The following is a 17,978-nucleotide window of genomic DNA, read 5'->3' as shown; positions in this document are numbered from 1 at the left end:
TCCAAGACCCTAAACGAGGTTGGTGCTACGTAAGTCGGGTCATACTTAGTTGTTTTGATGGCACATCATTACTCAGCATTATTCATTATTTGGGAACCCCTTTTCTCCCATTGAAGATGTAGGTTACACCAGTTTCGTAAGAATGATGAGTTGAGTTCCTCAAGCTCAACGGGTGACGCAGGTGTTTGGGGCTTGCGGTATGAGGTTATTAGTCGTCTGATGAATGTGTGCTCTTTTGAGATTTCACCATTATCGATCAACTCCTTTGAGACCTTGGGGGATGTTACGGTCATGAACTCGTATTCTTCCCAAGTGTAGGGTAAGGAGCGAACCTCAGAGGCAAGGGGTTCATCAAGCAAGCCAAGGTCAAGTCTTTTGTAGCTCCTAGCGAATGTGATGAAGGTGTTATCTAAGAGCTTGATGCAAGTCACCAAGTCATCTCTCGTATTCTCAGCAAGGTCCTTGGTGCGACTGATAGAAATGAACGTCGCTTGTAGGGAGGCCTAAGACCTGTTGGTGGTTGGGGCGGAATTGGGCTAGACAGTGATGGTTCTAGTGGTAGCGGACTTGACCATGGTGTGTCTAAGGGTAGCTCCGTAGTCAGACTCATGTGTCCAGTGCTGCTTTGGGATACCAAGGGTGGCTCCAGTGGCATAGATGGTGCATTGCCTTCCCCTTGCATAGTTACTGGGGTGCCAAGCTCTCTAGACTTAGATGATTCAGGAGTATCAAGATGCTATTTGGGTTTATAGATTGGTTGGGGTTTTTTGACCGAAACCATCGTGGGTTCTGTAGGTTTTACAGCTCAAGTTTCCTGGGTGTTCACTGCATAGCAGGAGTGTGGCTATGTGGGGGTGGGGTGGCGAGCGATGGTCGTGGTTGGGCTATGCTTCTAGGATTTCCCTTCTTGGGAACCCATATCCAGGTGTTACCTTTGTAGTATCCGGCTCGCAACAGATCTTTGGGGATCCATCGTGGCTTTCCTAGGTAGCTCTATCGGTGGCATGGGAGGCTTGGGTGGAGCCTCACTGCCGTTCCTGAAAGATGTCATGATTCGAACATTGCCAATGGCAAGGTGAATACGCTGCAGATCGTAATCTACATTGCACCGTGCTTGTTTCTTGAAAGTGTGTCCTAACAACGATTCTTGACCTGCATCCTTTGTATTTGGCAAAACATAAAAGATGACTGATAGGCTCTCAGACTCAATAGAGACTGCTATCTTGCACTTCCCTAGGAGTGCATATGACTTGCCCCCGAATGGGCTGAGTTTAGCATTGGTGGTCTGTAACTATGGTTGACCAATGAGGGTCCAATGAGCATGAGTCAAGACATTGAATTTAGCTCCCTCATCTATCATCAGGGCATGTTGGGTGGCCTCCAACATGCAAGGAAATAAATGCAGGCTATGATAATGAAATGATTTAGCAAAACAACTTTGGAGGCAAAGTTTAGTTTGATATCCTTTCCATTTGTCTAGTTTGGTATGCATCCTTTGTGTTGAGAAATAACAAATGATGTATGCTCCAGGTTGAGATGTCCTAAATCCCATATGCATAGTGAGGATAGTGGAAAAGTTGGAAAACTATAAAAGCATGTAGTTGGTTCACTTTTTAATGCAATGCTATTGTACTTTGTACTTAGAGTCTGTAACTCTATCCACTCAAGATTGTGTTTATGAGTCCAAGCTAATCTATCTTGGAACCTAATTCACTTGAATGAAAGTCTGTGTCTAGTTATCATTCTTCTTCATGTCTCTTGCTTATGAGTTCAAGAGTCCATAAACTGTGTTCAAGATCCAAGTTTGTAAACACTTTGCAACAAAACCCAATCCCATCTTTGCTTGAGAGTGACCATAAAGCCTATTGGAATGCCAAGAAGTTTGAAAATTTTCCCTTCTTGGATACTCTAGTGGGTTTGTGATGTGAGTTTTGATTCAGGTTTTCTTATGATTGACTCTAGAACTTAAAGCTAGGTAGAAAGTCTCTAAGCATTCCTAGAAGGCTGCAATGGAAAAGGGGTCATTGTTCAGCATGGCATTACTATCATTTGCGAATAAATTTAAGATCGTATCTCTTTGGCCATCAGGTAGTTTAGTGCCCCTTATATTTCCTTTCAAAACTTGGTCCTGAATTAGCCACCCTAATCCATCAGCAGTAGCAATTGCAAACAATAAGGGGGACCAAGGGACATTGTTGTTGGATGGAGCATCTCAAAGGGAAAGGCTTGGAAAGGTCCCATTGATTTTCACCCTAGTTGAGGTGTTACCAAACTGAACTGGAATGAATTTGATAAATCTTCTTCCTAATCCCATATCTAGCAATGATTGGAGGACAAAGTCCCATTCGAGCCTATCATAGGCTTTATCAAAATCAATCTGGAGGAAAACATAACCTTGTTTGTTCTTTTTAGCATAGTCCAATCCCTCCCATAGGCTGATTATGGCATCTAATATATACCTTCCTTTGATAAATCTCTTATGCTCTTTCCTTATCCACCTAATCAAAATGAGATGAGAGTTGCCTCACAATGGTTTTAGCAAAAATTTCATAAGCAGAGTTGATAAAAGGCTGAGAAGAGAGCTCATTTTCTTCCTGATGCTTTATTGGCTTTTATATGCTTTGTATTTTTTGTGAGATTTACCTTTCTTTTGACTCTCCTTTCCATGACTAAAAGGGTTATTGCCATTATTTTCTACCTTAGAGTATATTTTCTTGGAGACTATATTGAATGCTCTCTCCTATTCTCTTTTTGGGCTAACAAAGATTATGGATCCCCTAATTTGTTCAAGAACATTAGTAACATCTCCTTCTCAACCAAGAAATACTATTCTTCATGAAATCAATTATTCAAGTCTAGTTCATTTTGTTAACAAAGTTTTAGCCTTTACTAGATTAAGTTTCATAAATTTGAACCTTATGCTCTTTATAATTGAAGGGTTATAGGTTTTAGAGTCATCATTGGAATTGCTAGATTGACCTTCATCTTGAGGGCCATCAAATTTATCAGGAGATCTTCTATTGTTATTAGGCTTCTTTATATTCTTTGGTTACCTATGTTATTGGTTGTTGCTTTCTTATCCTTTCTCTTTTTCTTGATGGATGGCTCCATCGTTCATGGTTTTGATTGTTTGTTGAGGGGGTTGGCCATGATCAATTTTCAATTTTAGGAAATCATGAATGTAGTGGCCTATCTTAAGGCTTTGGTACATGCAATAGGAAGAATTCTATAAGCTACCGCCCACTAGAACTTTTGTTACTAAGCCTTTGCACTTCTTTTACACCAACAAAGTTACTCAAGGAGATGAGAGATGTTGATTATAAAAACGTGTTCCGCTAGGACTTTGTTTAGAGGCCTTTCATGCAAAACACGGCGTCAATGAATACCTTACCTCGTCTTAGTTAACTAAATTTTAGCAAAAGAGGCACAAATTTATTTCGCAATACTCGCCCAGAAGAGGCACAGTTCCATTTCGAAGCACTCGTTTCTACGCCATGAGCAACACTAAATTACTCCTCCGTTCAGAAAATGCAAGTTCACGAATCGTATCAATCGAGTATTGTACTAGGGCTCTTTCAACAATACTGAGAGCTAGTATTTCCTCTATACAAAAAGTGCATGTGCTATTCTGACAACTCTCGGTAATGAATCAAGCGATGGACGAGAGGAATTGATTACATGTATAGCTCTCAGGCATCCAGTTTGTATGATACTCGGATCCGAGCCGTAGTCAGAGGTTATGTTCTGCAAAAAATCGATGGAAATCAGCCCAACAGAATAAACCCTGAAGAAGTTCGCGAGTCACAAAACTGGCATAACTTCCAAAAATCAATGATCAACTGAGAACGATGCAGCAGCGGTGTATGGAAGGTACTCACAGACACCTACGTGAATCCAGCACGGAGTCTGGAACCGGTCCTCTTCATGGGAGAAAGCAGCAAGTTCCGCAGAGCATTAGACGGATTGTTGCCTCCTGGTGTGAACAATGACCCCGACTTGGCGTCCTTGAAAGGTGAGGGCGGGCCCCTGCTCCCCATAAGGCCAGTAGTACTGGGAAGGCCTCTGTTGCCCTTCGGAAGGGGCTGAATGGCAGCAGACACGTCGAAAAGGTTCGAATCGTTGTTCCTTGGAGCAGCTGATCTCATGGATGGCCAGAAATCGGTCTGTCCCGGAGTAACTGGAGCAACGAGCGACGCCGATGTAGCATGCCCTGCGGCATCATTTCAATAAACTGAAACTTTCTTTGGGGTTCCTCTTGATCTCTCTCTGTTTTTAATCCAAAAAGAGACGAAAAAACACCTGAATTTCAAAAAACTGCTTGAGAGACACAGTACCGACCAGGGCTAGGCCGAGAATTTGGCTCCTCAAAACTGCTCGTATTGAACATGTCATGTACTGTCTTTTGTGCAAGGAAAGGGTCCTTTCTTGCAGGCTGTATCGCAGACCTTTTGAAATTGTCGAACTCGTTCCGAAGATTGTCGTACAATTCTTCCAGCTTCCGCTTCTCCCTGCTCTTCAAAGCAACATCTTTAGAAGGTACTATCAAGCTTGAAAGAATTGGCCGCCCTTATCTTCTGCTTATATGCACATTCCTTCTAGTTACCGTCACGGATATTAAGCCGTCTAACAAATTTTGAACCTCAGAAGACTTCTAATTGAAATTTGAGCGGTTGAAACGAGAGAAACACGTGCAGTTATGTAGAAATTTTCACAAGTTTCAGTGGTTTGTTGTCTGCTGTAAGCACCTCTAGAAATATGTGTATCACCTCGATTTCTCTGTATATTTTTGTTGCAATTCCGTCCTGTCTTTGCTTAGGTTATCTACTTCTTGCTCAAGCATTTGGATTCGCTTCATGGCCTTCTGGTAAGCCGCATGAACCTGTTCCAGTTTCTCCAGGTACTTTGCCTGCATTTGTTCTTGTCTTTGACGCAACTGCATTGCCTTCCTCACCGTGACCTGTGCTTCAACGTCCTTTTGTCCAATCCAAAATGAAATGCCTTTGAAAGCGCTCTTCATGACTGTTTTGGTGAAGGAAAACAGTCTGCATTGTCTTAACCGCTCCAATAAGCGTCTTCTAAACCGATCCGTTTCAAACAAACATAAAAAGGATACTAGCAGGAGGTGGAATCCCGGCCATTGCCATCTGCGAAGTTCAGCAACCAATATGAGGCTAATGAAGCATTTGAAGAGACCGCTTTATCTCTCTAAACATACGCAGATCAGAGCGATGGAGTACGGCTTTCTTATCGTGAATCGCGAACTAAAGCAGATCATAGATCTTATGTTCAATAAACAATCCACACATACAGGCTCCTTACATTGATCCATTCGTCGCTTGGATTCAAATCCACTGCTTTCATTTGGCTGAAATGAACAAAAATTACAACTGTAGGAAAATTTTCTACAAACTGTACATGTCACGATAATCAGAAGCACCTTGAGCCCGACACACACGGTGGCCCGTTCTTACCTTTTGGATATTATATGATCACACAACGGACAGGTAGATTCAGAGCTCAGTATTCTGCTGGCATCTTCTGTGCCTAAGGTGCTTTCCGTTAAGACAGACAAACTTCAGCAAAATCTAAACATAGGTGCATGTTTCAAGGTTATGGCAAGATACAGAAAATGTGGCCGCAAGTAGTAGCGATCCCGCGTCCTTCCACCTCTCTCCAGCATGCATTGCACTTCATGTTTCGTTTGATGATACAATGCCGGTACCAGAACCCGGTACGTGACGCGCAGCTAGGTTAGAAGTTGAAATATTTATATGCCTCGGCCGAGAGCTGACTATTGAGCCAAAAAATCCTGAACAACGCAAGGTTCATCGGTGAGAATCGCTAAGAGGCCATAAAAGCTTGAAAGATCGAACGAACGGACGAACATTTGGATTATTCATCAGATGTCGAACACGAGAGACCGGTGAAGCTGACAAAACTGACTAGAACGTGCATTGTTCGGGAGCTTTCGAGCTGTTGCAGAAGACTTGAGCCGGCGGCCGTGATCTTTGGACGAAAATCTTTGGAGGAAGATGATGGCCTGTGGGATTTCAAAGAGGAAGTCTGCTTTGATCAACAGAAAGGGCGCAGAGTCCAGACTATTAACCAGGAGCTGGAGGACGGGAAATTACGCCGAAGGTGGGCCTCAGCCTTGTGAAGCCAGACGAGCTTCGGAGTTTTGCTCCACTCCGATTATACGTTAAGAAAACATGCTACTAACCAAAATGGTCATGGTCACGGGATTATTGGATGAATTATTGGATGAAGAGGCATCCCAAATAGCCAATATGAAGTAGGCGAGACTTCACAAAGGCATGATGACTGATGCTGGTAGCACATTCCAATGTATGGGCAATCAAAATTTTGTAGATTTGATAGAGAAAGTCTTATAATCTACTTAGATGGCATTTTGATTCGTACGGAAGCTTGGAAACAACATAAAGAAATATTGCAAGAAGTATTGCAAAGAATACAAAAATACAACTTGCAACTTCAACTATGCAAGTGTAAATGGGGAGCCACAAGTTTAAGATTCTTGGGATTCATAATTTCAGTAGAGGGTATATGCATAGATCCCAACAAAATTAATGTAGTGCAACAATTTCCTCGACCTCAAAACATAAAGAAACTTCAAAGCTTCCTTAGCTTAGTGTTGGGACCTAAAACGGGACCGACACTAGCTCTAAGGCACTAGCCGGGCCTCTACTACTCACCTAAAACCACCCCACGTGACCTCGCAGCTAGGAGAGTTTATGACCTTTGCGTTTCTACGATTTTGTAGTCCAACGAATATTCTTTCCCCACTTCTCAAAGGGAGTCCCTAAACATCTTGGTGTTGTACACCACGTCGCACACACATAGGGAGGAGCACCCCTTGGTTGATCATGGCGGCTCCACTACGGCTCTCTTACACTTCGGGGATTGGCTCCAAGATGCCTTGTGAACATAAAACACATTCGAAACAAAGTCCACTATTTCAATTAAATGATCTAGGAGTCAATAGATAAACCTCACCAAATAACCCCCAAGGAATCGAATATCTAGCCCTACGGCTTGGGGTACCTCACACTCTCAACGTCGTGTCATCACTAGCCAACTAATGTTTGGCCATTTAAGCTTTCACAAGCTACTCTCGAATTCGAGAGAAAAATATTATTGGCCCACAATGAGAAACACAATATCAGAATATGTAAAATCATGCCACATATGCTAGTCATATGAAACTCCACAAACAAATCATAGCGAGCTCCAACTAATAACGACATCCACTCCGCTTGAGCTATTTGGATTAGGACATTATTGGCCCTTTTCCACAAGCTGGAAATAAATACGTTGTGGTAGCAACTGATTGTCTAACAAGATGGTGTGAAACACATGCCTTACCAAATAGTACGATATCAACAATCATAGTCGATGTCATGTTAAAGAAAATAATCATGCAACATTATTGCCCACAAAAAATCTTGACAGATCAAGGATAACAATTTAAAGGTGAAGCTATGAAAGTTCTTGCAAAAAGCATGGGTATTCAACAAATATATACATCACCATGCCACTTGCAGACAAATGGGCTCATTGAAAGATTAGACAGATATTAGCCATGTACATTGACCCATTACAACAAATGGGTAGGACCATTTGAGGTGCAACAAAGGTTGAGAAAGTATACATATCGAGTGAAAAATCTAAAAACCGGGACAACTACAGTAGCACATGTGCAGAGAATCAAGCCCTTCTTCACATCATTTTGATTGATACTATACAAGAAATAAACAAACACACAATAGTCCAACAATAATGAACATCACATAAGCCAACAAAAATACTCAGTATTGCAGCAACATCACAAAAGAATCATCTAGAAAATCACAGAAGGGATATCATACTTAAATCACACAATGTAAGAAGGATGATCCCATAACACAATATTAGTGAGTTTGGGAATCTCCCAATTTCCATTTTTTGAATACTAAAAAGGTGGTATCTGGATAACATGCCCATAATTTTCTCAAAACCATATGATCTGACCTATCATTGGAAAGTGCTTGAAAAATGGAATCTATTGAGCTATAGAGCTCTCAATTTGGAGTTATAGTGTTCAAGTTATTACAAATCCAAATATTTGACCACCTGTCCCAAACTTATGGGAAATTCCCACATTCTCCAAAATGGTGTTCCATGCATCTTGTTAGACCAAAGACGACCATTGAATGTAGGAGCAACAGCTGGTGCACGAACCATCAACACATGCATTGCTGCAACAAACAAAACACCAATCAGGAGATCCCCAATGAAGCAGAGCCATTAGATTAGAAGCAAAGAAGAGGACCAAAATAACAATAGGAATAAGACCACGCACATCAGTGAAGGCTTACCCCTCGACTCACCTTCCATAAATCGAGACAACAAAGAGCAAGAACATCAGGTGCAAAGTAGCTAATGCTTAACTCCAAACATGCATCCATAGCAACTACATGGAACGCAAAGGAGCAAAGCCTACCATCACGCCCACACACTCAACTACACTCCAATTTTAGCTCTTATTCAACTCCAAATTCAAAAAAGAAACCCTTTAAAGCTTTGGATTCCCTTTTTCCCTCCACACACGTATCATCCCTCTTTTCGGGAGGAGGTGTCATGTAGTGAGACATGGCATAAACATGGCAAAGAATGATAGGGAGAGAAAGTAAGATTTAGATTGATGATGTGGTAATCTCTATTCCACAAGCTCTTCCAATGGCCAAACGCATGTACTTCTTGATGAGAACAAAAGAGGAAATAAAAGAGGGAAAGCCACGAAACGGAGTTGGTTTTTTGGCCATTCAAAATTCTAAGCTTTTTCTCTTTTCCAGTATCATCACAATAGTATAATAAATGGTAATAATAATATTATTATTATTATTACTATGATTATAAATTATAATAATATAATAAATAATCCTTATAATTTTTTATTATACATAATAACAAATAAAATATAATTATATCAATAATAACCTATAAAAATATTTTTTAAAACCTTGAGTGAGAGAAAAAGAGACAATAACTAAAAATTAATAAAATCATATTTTATACAGGGGAATCTTCTATATTATTAACCAAAGCTTTGCAAGGGGGGAGGGGGGGAAGGGAGGAGGCCCTCCCACAAAGGCTAATTTTGTGGACAGATAGCACCTATACCTACATCTATTCATATGCCCTCGCTTGCACCCACATGCCCACGACCCTATGCAAGCACACACACCCATGACCCCACCCTTGCACACACCCATGATCCCATCCACCTAGCATTCGCAACCCTGCCTCAAGCGCCCGCCGAGGCCAGCATGTATATAGACTGCAATCGGCCACCTACTTTATGACCCACTCAACATGTATATGTAGTTGGCACTTGCCCTCCGCCCTAATTCCCTTGCATGTATTATTAGTATGATACATACTTAACCTTTTACAATAAATTGTATCATAGGTAATAGTTAATGGCACACATATTATTATAATTATTATAATAATACTTAATAATGAATATTTTTAACCATACATTATAAATATACTTATAATATGTTATACTAATGTATTATCAATCATAAAATTGTAATAAATTATATGCTATAATGATAATTAAGTTGATTAATTATACATTATACTTATAAGTATATCTATAACAATTATAATTATAATGGTAATAATTATAATTATAATTTTTAACAAACACATTATAATTAACATTATTATAATATGTGTGTGTGTGTGTGAATGTGCACACACACACAGAGTAATATCTAGCCACGTGTCACAATTGGCATGGCTTTTAGCCCGTACTGCATGAAATAGAATGCCAATGGCCAAGTTCTTGGCATGGTGACCACAAATGTATAACATGGAGGAAAATGAGTAATAAAGAAAGGATGGATTTTCTATTGCTAAAGTGAGCACTTCACATTGGTAAACACATTTCTTCATTGTAGGTGTCAATTAGTATACAACAAACCTTCAACGGTCCATCACCATAGTGCTCACTATGCATGTAGTCACGTCCTCTTCACCACTGCAGTAATGCACCCCAACAAGATAATCACGCCAAGTCAAATTGCACTAAATATAAATGTTCAGTTAATTTCTTTCTTTCTTAATTACATATGTCTTGCCTATCTCAAACAGTGACAATGTTCAACTATGGTAACAACGAAGTACCAAACAACAAAAATGAGTGAAATAGCCTCACTCACTACAAGGGAATGGGGCAATAGCGACGTCGATTAGCGACGCCGGATATCGGTGTCGCTAAATAGCGACGCCGTCGCAAATGCGACGCATATAGCGACGCCAATTGCGACGCCGCAGGGAAAACAAGCGCGGCCGAAACCAGAGCGCCGTTTTTATTTTCTTTTCTTCACCTTTTGAGAGCGAGAGCGAGGGAGGGAGTGAGGGAGAGAGCCAAGGCTTTGTGAGAGAAGAGGAGGAAGAGACTTACTGCCGCCGCCGCCGCCGCCGTTGTTCGCGAAGGAGAGGAGGAACCCTCGATGCAAAGAGAAGCAGCCCATGCTCGCCATATCTCATTGGTGAGTCTCTCTCTCTCTTTCTTTTACTTGTTGAAGGTTTAAATCGTTCTCTTTTGTTTGTTTAGGAGAGGAAAATGAAAGAGAAGGAGAGGGAGAGGGAGAGAGAGGGAGAGAAAGAGAAGGAGAGGGAGAGGGAGAGAAAGAGAAAGAGAGGGAGAGTGCATTCTCTCTCTCTCTCTCCCTTTTGCTTGTTTAATGTTTAAATTACTTTCTTTTTTGCTTGTTTAGGAGAGGAAACGAGAGAGTAAGAGAGAAGGAGAGGGAGAGGGAGAGGGAAAGAAAGAGAAAGAGAAAGAAAGAGAAAGAGAAATAGAGGGAGAGGGAGAGGGAGGGGGAGGAAATAGGAGAGGGAGAGAAAGAGAAAGAGAGGGAGAAGGAGGGAGAGTGCATTCTCTCTCTCCCTCCCTCTCCCTTTTGCTTGTTTAATGTTTGAATCACTTTTTTTTTGCTTGTTTAGGAGAGGAAATGAGAGAGAAAGAGAGTGAGAGGGAGAGGAAGGGGAAGGAAATGAGAGAGGGATAGAATGAGAAAGAGAGGGAGAGTGCATTGTAACTCTCCCTCTCCCTTTTGCTTGGAGGATGTTTAAATCACTTTTTTTTTGCTTGTTTAGGAAATGAGAGAGAAAGAGAGATAGAGAGGGAAAGGGAGAAAAAGAGAAAGACAGGGAGAGGGAGAGGGAGAGGGAGAGGGAGGGGCAGGGGCAGGGGAAGGAAATGAGAGAGGGAGAGAAAGAGGGAGGGAGAGGGGGAGGGAGGGAGGGAGAGGGAGAGGGAGGGGGAGGGAGAAAATGAGAGAGGGAGAGAAAGAGAGGAAGAGAGAGAGAGGGAGAGAAAGAGAGGGAGAGGGAGGGGAAGGAAATTTAAGATAATATACGTATTGGTAATGGTATGCAATGTGCTTTGCATACGGCCACGTACTTCATCAAAATGAACCCAAAATTATTGTTATAGAAGAAGAAACCCTTAAATTGAGTATAGGATAATTTCTCTCAGGTCTTATGACTATGAGTAGAATTGATTGAAATAAATTTTATTACCATAGTTATAAAATTTCATAGATGGCGCGCATTAATTTTAAAATGGATTACTTATACTCAAAGCCGAGATATAACAAAAAATTATCTACCGGGACAAACAAATCGTTGAGCATGATACAAGGCCGAGATATAACATCGAAAAATCTCTCGACTACTATATACAATGCAAGGTTTATGGTCAACTTGCAACTTGACGTACATCTCCATAAAGCTATCCATTTAAGCCTCGTTTGCTGTAATGTAGATAAGATGGCAAACGAAGAAGGTCCTATTGTTCAAGACCGCAAGTCATATCTTAATCAGCGTGTCCCATGTCCTTGCTCTCAATGCAAGTTGGCAATTAGACGAAAACGCCGATTGTCTATAGAACACGTACGACGATTTGGCGATTTTCAATCTGAGATCATTGATCAGGCGATTGCAGATTTTTAGCAAACGGTAATTTGAAGTTAGCATTTTTCATGCATTGTACTCTCAAGCTAATTGAAAACCATACACAATAAGATTGGGTCTTGTTGGCAAATTTTGTATCCAGGGGGGTGATGTCTCGACCCAAGGGGGAGTGCACCCTTTGCGGCCAATTAGAAGAGTTCGTGGACGTGCGATGGATGGATTGCAGGAGCCAATCGACCACTCGCAAGGCCCATCTATACCGTCAATGCCAGAGGAGACAGACAACCTTCCCGACCTGCCTACAATCTTGGAGCCTGAGATGGAGGCAATGATCGATGCATTGATTCCCATGGATGTTGAGACATCTGACCCGCTTAGAGAGGAAGCATCCATACCATTATATTATGGGTGCCGAGTATCTCGGCTGAAGACATTGCTTGCACTCTTAAGTGTGCAAGCAAAATACGGTTGGAGCGATACGAGTGTGACTGAGTTATTCAGGTACCTTGCACACAGACTTCATTGTTTTTTTTCTAAACAGTATTATTGCAAACATGGATGGATTTTTCAAGGTGTTTTATGATTTTTTCAGGTTATTGAAATATCATATATTGCCACCTGCAAACACCATGCCTGAGTCTCGTGATGATGCACGACATGTTTTACGGAAGCTTGGCATGGACTACAATAACATCCATGTATATATCAACGACTGCATATTGTTTCGAGATGAATACGAGACTATGGAGACATGTCCAAAGTGTGGTGCTCACAGGTATCGACAGGACTTGCAAGGGCAGACCATCCCTCAAAAAGTCCTCAGACACTTTCCGCTCATCCCCCGCATAAACCACATGTTTCGCACATCTGCCATGGCAAGCTTGACAACGTGGCATGTGCAGAATAGGTCCACAGATGGAGTGCAACGAATATCAGCAGATTCGCGCGCATGGAGCCACATTGACTCTACCTTCCCAGGCTTTGCGCGAGAGCCAAGGAATCTTTGGCTCGGTCTCGCCATGGATGGTGTGACCCATTCGGTCTGCGCTCGACTTCTTATAGTGTGTGGCCTATAGTGCTTGTCAACTACAACATTCCTCCATGGCTTTCTACGAAGAAAAGACATCTCATCCTTAGCTTGCTCGTCCCGGGCCGCTACAAAGTAAAAAATATAGACGTGTATCTTCGTCCATTAGTCGATGAGCTTAAGATTTTGTGGGAGGAGGGGGTCACGGTGCAAGATATGAGCAGATGCGATGGTCGGCGGTCAGCCAACATTCGAGCCATTCTCATGTGGACGATGCATAACTTTTCGGGATTGGGAGAGTGCTCAGGTGAGCAGACCTTTGTTCTCGCCGGTAATATCTATATTTTATTTCATTCAATTAAGTATTCACTAGGTCGTGGATCGCCTTGCAGGTCTCGTTACCTCAGGTTATCATGCATGTCCATTGTGTGGGCCACAGTTAGACTCCCGAAGGTCACGAACCATGAAGAAGATGGTATATCAAGGACACGCCGCTTTCTTGCCGGAGGATCATGAACTCACGGAAGGTTTTCTTGGACGATCTCCAGCACGTATGAACACTGCAAGCTAGTACGAGCTGAAAATGGTAAACCCATAATCACATCCAAATGGAATGCGACGGTTCTTAGTTTTCTACGAGTTTCCATATTGGACCCACTTACAGGTCAACCACTTGTTGGATCCCATGCATATTTTTAAAAATGTGGGCAGCTTGCTATGGGACCACATCACAGGAAAGAGAGACACTATAGGGTCACGAATGGATTTAAAGGAGGTAGGTAAGATGGAGGCGCTTTGGCCGCAGTCGAGTGCTGAAGGGGGAGTGCAGCTTCCTCGCGCTCCCTGGGTTTTGTCTACCAAAGAAGAGCGCATTGTGAAGCAAGTAATCAAGTCTATCCGCACTCCGACGGGTATGATGCGTTCTCTCAGGTCCGCATTTTCTAAAGATGACCAAATGTCTGGGCTAAAATCCCATGATTGGCATAAGATATGTCAGGTTTGTGAATAGAATGGATTTTAATTAGCGTGGACATTTTGAAATTTGAAAAGTGACCATTATTCTTAATGCTTTCTCATTTGTGGCAGTTTGTCCTACCGATCGCGATCGCGGGATGCCTAACTCCAGAAATTCGCGGGGCCATTTACAAGCTGTCGACTTTGGTGCAATGGATCTCACAGAAAGAGATTAAGACGTCCTCTATTGAATCCGCAAGGCGGGGAGCAGTTGAGACGGTCTATCTCTTTGAGAAATACCTGCCCACTAGCATGCTCACGATACAAGTTCACCTTCTTGTGCATCTTGTGGATGAAGTGGAGATTGCTGGACCTGTCCATACGCGATGGATGTTCTTCCTGGAGCGCTTCATGAAAACCCTGAAAGGCTTTGTGCGACAACGAGCTCGTCCGGAAGGTAGCATGGCGGAAGGTTGGTTGGTGTCAGAGGCATTAGTACATATCTCACAATGGCTACCAACGGTGGAACCAGACAATGAAATGCTATCGACGCTGAAGGACGATGACAGGCTGACTGGAGATGTGGTGGTTGGAAATGGGGTAGAAAAAAGAATGGATGTCTCAATGGAAGAGAAGGTGAATCGCTTTTGTATGTTGCACCATGCCTCCATGGAGACGTGGCTCGCCAAGTACCAGATTGCAAGGCAAGATCGAGAGGAAGCGCGAGCTGAATTCCGACGCAGTACGCGTCACCGACCGATTCGATATCCCGAAGGCATGGAGGAGATGCCGCGGTTTATGTCAACACGATGGTTGCATGGAGCCTTGACCGTAGCATCCAGCGAAGGGACAGAGGTCTCAATGGAGGAGTGGGAGTTCTCGAGGGGATGTAGTCCAAAGGTAATGAGGGGTTTAGAATGTGTCGTATCTAAATTTGCTTGCTACATCTAATTTGAGTGTTTCAATGTGCAGTACAAAATATATAGTGCAGCGTGGTCGCACGGACGGCATTTTCGGGTGGAGCGTATTGACAAAATGCGCTCCACAATGGACTGTGGTGTCATGGCAAGGTTTGAGCAAGAGAGCCGGCGACGAGCAACGGATCCGAACACGGTTGTGGATGAGATGGAGTATTTTGGGAACTTGCAAAGTATTATTACGGTGGATTACCGTAGCTTCTCCATGATAATATTCGATGTGCAGTGGTTCAAAGTGGTACTTGGAGGAGCTGGTGCAACAGTTCGACGAGGTCCATCTGGATTTCTTGAAATAGATTCCGAAAAAAAATGGATGGATTTGCGCGACACTTTTGTGTTGCCGGCCCATTGTGAACAGGTACAACTAGTCATTTGCTTGCTAATTGTAATACGACATGGTTTATGTCACAATGGTTTGAAGCCGCTTTGTAAGTGTTTGTGAACAGGTAATCTTCTATCCAAATCCCCGACAACCTCGATGGTGGTATGTTATACCTTCAACTCCTCGAGGTGTGTGAGTATACGATCAAAGCGATGTTCCAGGCATAGATGAAGAAAATATGCAAATAGAGGGATCGAAATTACAAGGGGTGGAGGCCACCGCAAGCTTGGAGCCCGCATCGGCTAACAATGATGGAAATACAGAAGTCGTAGAATTTTTTGAGAACGAGGCAGACTCGTTCTTTTGTGGTGACATGTCTATCGACCTTCCAGTGTATGCAGAGTTGTGTCAGGAGATTAACATGGGACCATAGAATACTTCATTCTTGGAGAATTGTATTACTCAATTCGTTGTTTAGATCTTCCATAAAGGTAGATAAGATATGCATTTTAAGAGGGATTTTTCAAAAATGATTTATATTAATGTGCTTTGTATAGTTTAAATTGATTATTCTAACATTATTTTTTATCTGTGCAGGTATCGACATTTTCAGGATGAGTCGAGGGATGAGCGATGAGGAGTTTCAGGAGATGATGGCACGTATGTCTCCAGATCAGCTCGCGAGATTCAGAGAGATGAAAGATCAGGAGCTGTCTCGTTCTTCGTCAGGGCGCTCTGCTAGATCAGCTTCAGCGCGATTAGATGCTTCAGCTTCGAGCAGACGATCTCGACGCTCGCGACTTGGGCCAGAGGGAGGGACTACGACTGCAGGAGGATCAGGGGGGTGCTGCTGTGGAGACATGGACTCGGTGTCTCCATCTCATCGTTCAGCTGGAGCTCGGTCACCTCCAAGATTTGTCACACCTGTGGGGACGTCCACTCCAGTTACTCTGGCTTTTGCGCAGCCGTCGACAGATGTCACGCCTTTTGGTGGCACTCCTTTTGGTGGCACCCCTTTGAGTGGCACTCCGGGAGAGGGTACCCCTGTTGGTACACCGGATGTACAGGGGTCTCCTGGATATGCCCAGGAGCGTGGACGGAGATGGGAGAGGGCCCATACAAGGCACACTCCTAGGGATTATGGATACCTAGTGGATGGCAGGTCAGGAGCCATCATCATGAATGATGAGGGGAGGAGGGTGATGGCTCGCATGAGGGAGTTATGCCAACAAGTTTTTCGGCACAACGTCCTGGATCATTGGAGGAACATACCGGAGGGGAGCAAGGAGTACATAGTAGCATCCTTGCACGAGGAGTTCCCTGTGCCAGCCGCAGTGGATAGATTCTCTACGGGCTGGATGATGGATTGCATGCGTGCATACATGTCACATAGACGATCCGACGCACGCAAGGCAATCAAGAGTGGGGCTCCAAAGCCCGAGTGGTTAGATGCAAACGACTGGTGCCGACTGAGGGAGGAGGCTACAAATTCGCCAGGACGTTGGAGTTAGCAGCGGGAGGCGGCGAGGGCACGAATCGAGGCTGGATCGGTACATCATCTTGGGAGTGGCGGCCACAGGACATATTTGGAGGACTTTGTAAGTTTCTCTTTTGTTTTGCTTATTTGTTTTTTTGAGATATTCTTTGTACTGATAATCATGTTTCTAACAGTTAGCATTTTGTTTTCTTTGCAGCACTCCATTACAAATCGCGATCCGCAGGGCCTTGAGACTCGATATGCAGAGAGGCACGGTCTCAGATCATTGATCGACCGATTGTATAGACGCGGCGGCCCAGTAAGTCACTCATCTTTCTTGTCCGTAGTTACCATGAGATATTTGAATGCATTATTGTATGGTGGATTGATATGTTGTTTCTTTTTCTGCAGAATCCGTTTGATGCTCCTTTGCAGCGGGAAGAGCTTTCGGGGGACGACGATTTGTAGCTCGCCCTTGGATCCTTAGAGCTCACATACCTTTAGTTTTTAGTCGCCCGATCTATGTAGACATTTTCTATGTATTAGTGATATTGTTTTATGATTGTACCAATCGCATTTTATGCGATATCATGTATTTATTTCATCTATCAGTTTTATGATTTCAGTATACATTCTTTTTGTTTGCAAACGCTTTGTATGCAGCAGTGCAGAAACTATTTTGTATGGCTCTCATACAGCACACAGTGACCAAAAAAAAAAATTCTCTGTTACCGTCGCTATTTGCGTCGCAAATTTACTGCACGCGTCGCTATTGTCGTCGCTATCAGCGTCGCAAATTCTCTGTAACCGTCGCTATATGCGTCGCAAATACGCATATAGCGACGATTCTATGGCGTCGTCAATAACGACGCTTTTTGCGACGACGGGGGCAAATTTTTTTGTTTGTATTTTCGTCGCTTTAAACGTCGCTATAAGGTCTATATCTTATAGTGACTCCATCACCATCCCTCATCACCCATTTATGAGGACGCTTATGTGCATTGAGAATTTGTCTAAGAGCCTCAAACAACGACCATGGAGTAGATGTTCCATGCAGTCTCAACACTGATGTTGCAAGCCTCAATCAACACTAATGTATTAAGATGATTTAAACACTTTGAAAATCCATTGAGCTACCACGCATGGAATGATGACAGAAGATTAGAAATCTACACATTACTTGAAGGCATTGCAGCTACATGGTTTATGTAACAACCTATTCAAACCAAA

At 42.9% G+C, this 17,978-nt stretch overlaps 1 protein-coding gene and 1 long non-coding RNA gene across 2 annotated transcripts; one reads left to right on the top strand and one right to left on the bottom strand.

Moving 5' to 3' along the window:
• Positions 1 to 3,623: 3,623 nt before the first annotated feature.
• Positions 3,624 to 5,726, bottom strand: HEI10 (RING/U-box superfamily protein). Its single transcript, XM_087689048.1, has 8 exons — positions 5,625 to 5,726; positions 5,472 to 5,544; positions 5,320 to 5,365; positions 5,114 to 5,144; positions 4,767 to 5,019; positions 4,339 to 4,508; positions 3,879 to 4,177; positions 3,624 to 3,744 (listed from the first exon to the last, which is right to left on the bottom strand). The coding sequence occupies exons 1-7, from the start codon at positions 5,692 to 5,694 to the stop codon at positions 3,885 to 3,887; spliced, it is 936 nt and encodes a 311-aa protein (XP_087545174.1). The 5' UTR covers positions 5,695 to 5,726; the 3' UTR covers positions 3,624 to 3,744; positions 3,879 to 3,884.
• An 11,098-nt stretch (positions 5,727 to 16,824) lies between these two features.
• On the top strand, positions 16,825 to 17,367 carry LOC148028401 (uncharacterized). The gene is made up of 3 exons (XR_015692581.1): positions 16,825 to 16,869; positions 16,966 to 17,067; positions 17,160 to 17,367. It is a non-coding gene; the product is annotated as an uncharacterized LOC148028401 (long non-coding RNA).
• The last annotated feature ends 611 nt before the right edge of the window (positions 17,368 to 17,978 follow it).

The sequence above is a fragment of the Lygodium microphyllum genome, chromosome 12 (genome assembly GCF_053477565.2).
Source record: "Lygodium microphyllum isolate KBCC chromosome 12, Lygodium_microphyllum_v1.1.10, whole genome shotgun sequence".
Lineage (NCBI taxonomy): Eukaryota > Viridiplantae > Streptophyta > Polypodiopsida > Schizaeales > Lygodiaceae > Lygodium > Lygodium microphyllum.
Note: the sequence above shows the minus strand (reverse complement) of the source record. Positions and strands in the feature narration are given on the sequence as shown.

Bases quoted from the DNA above. Each gene is read 5' to 3' on its own strand.
- HEI10 (XM_087689048.1), bottom strand. From the start codon at position 5,694: ATGAAGTGCAATGCATGCTGGAGAGAGGTGGAAGGACGCGGGATCGCT. The intron at 5,020-5,113 runs GTATCCTTTTTA...TCACCAAAACAG, and splicing joins CGGGATTCCACCTCCTGCTA to TCATGAAGAGCGCTTTCAAA. The intron at 4,509-4,766 runs GTGATACACATA...TTTGAAGAGCAG, and splicing joins AAATATACAGAGAAATCGAG to GGAGAAGCGGAAGCTGGAAG.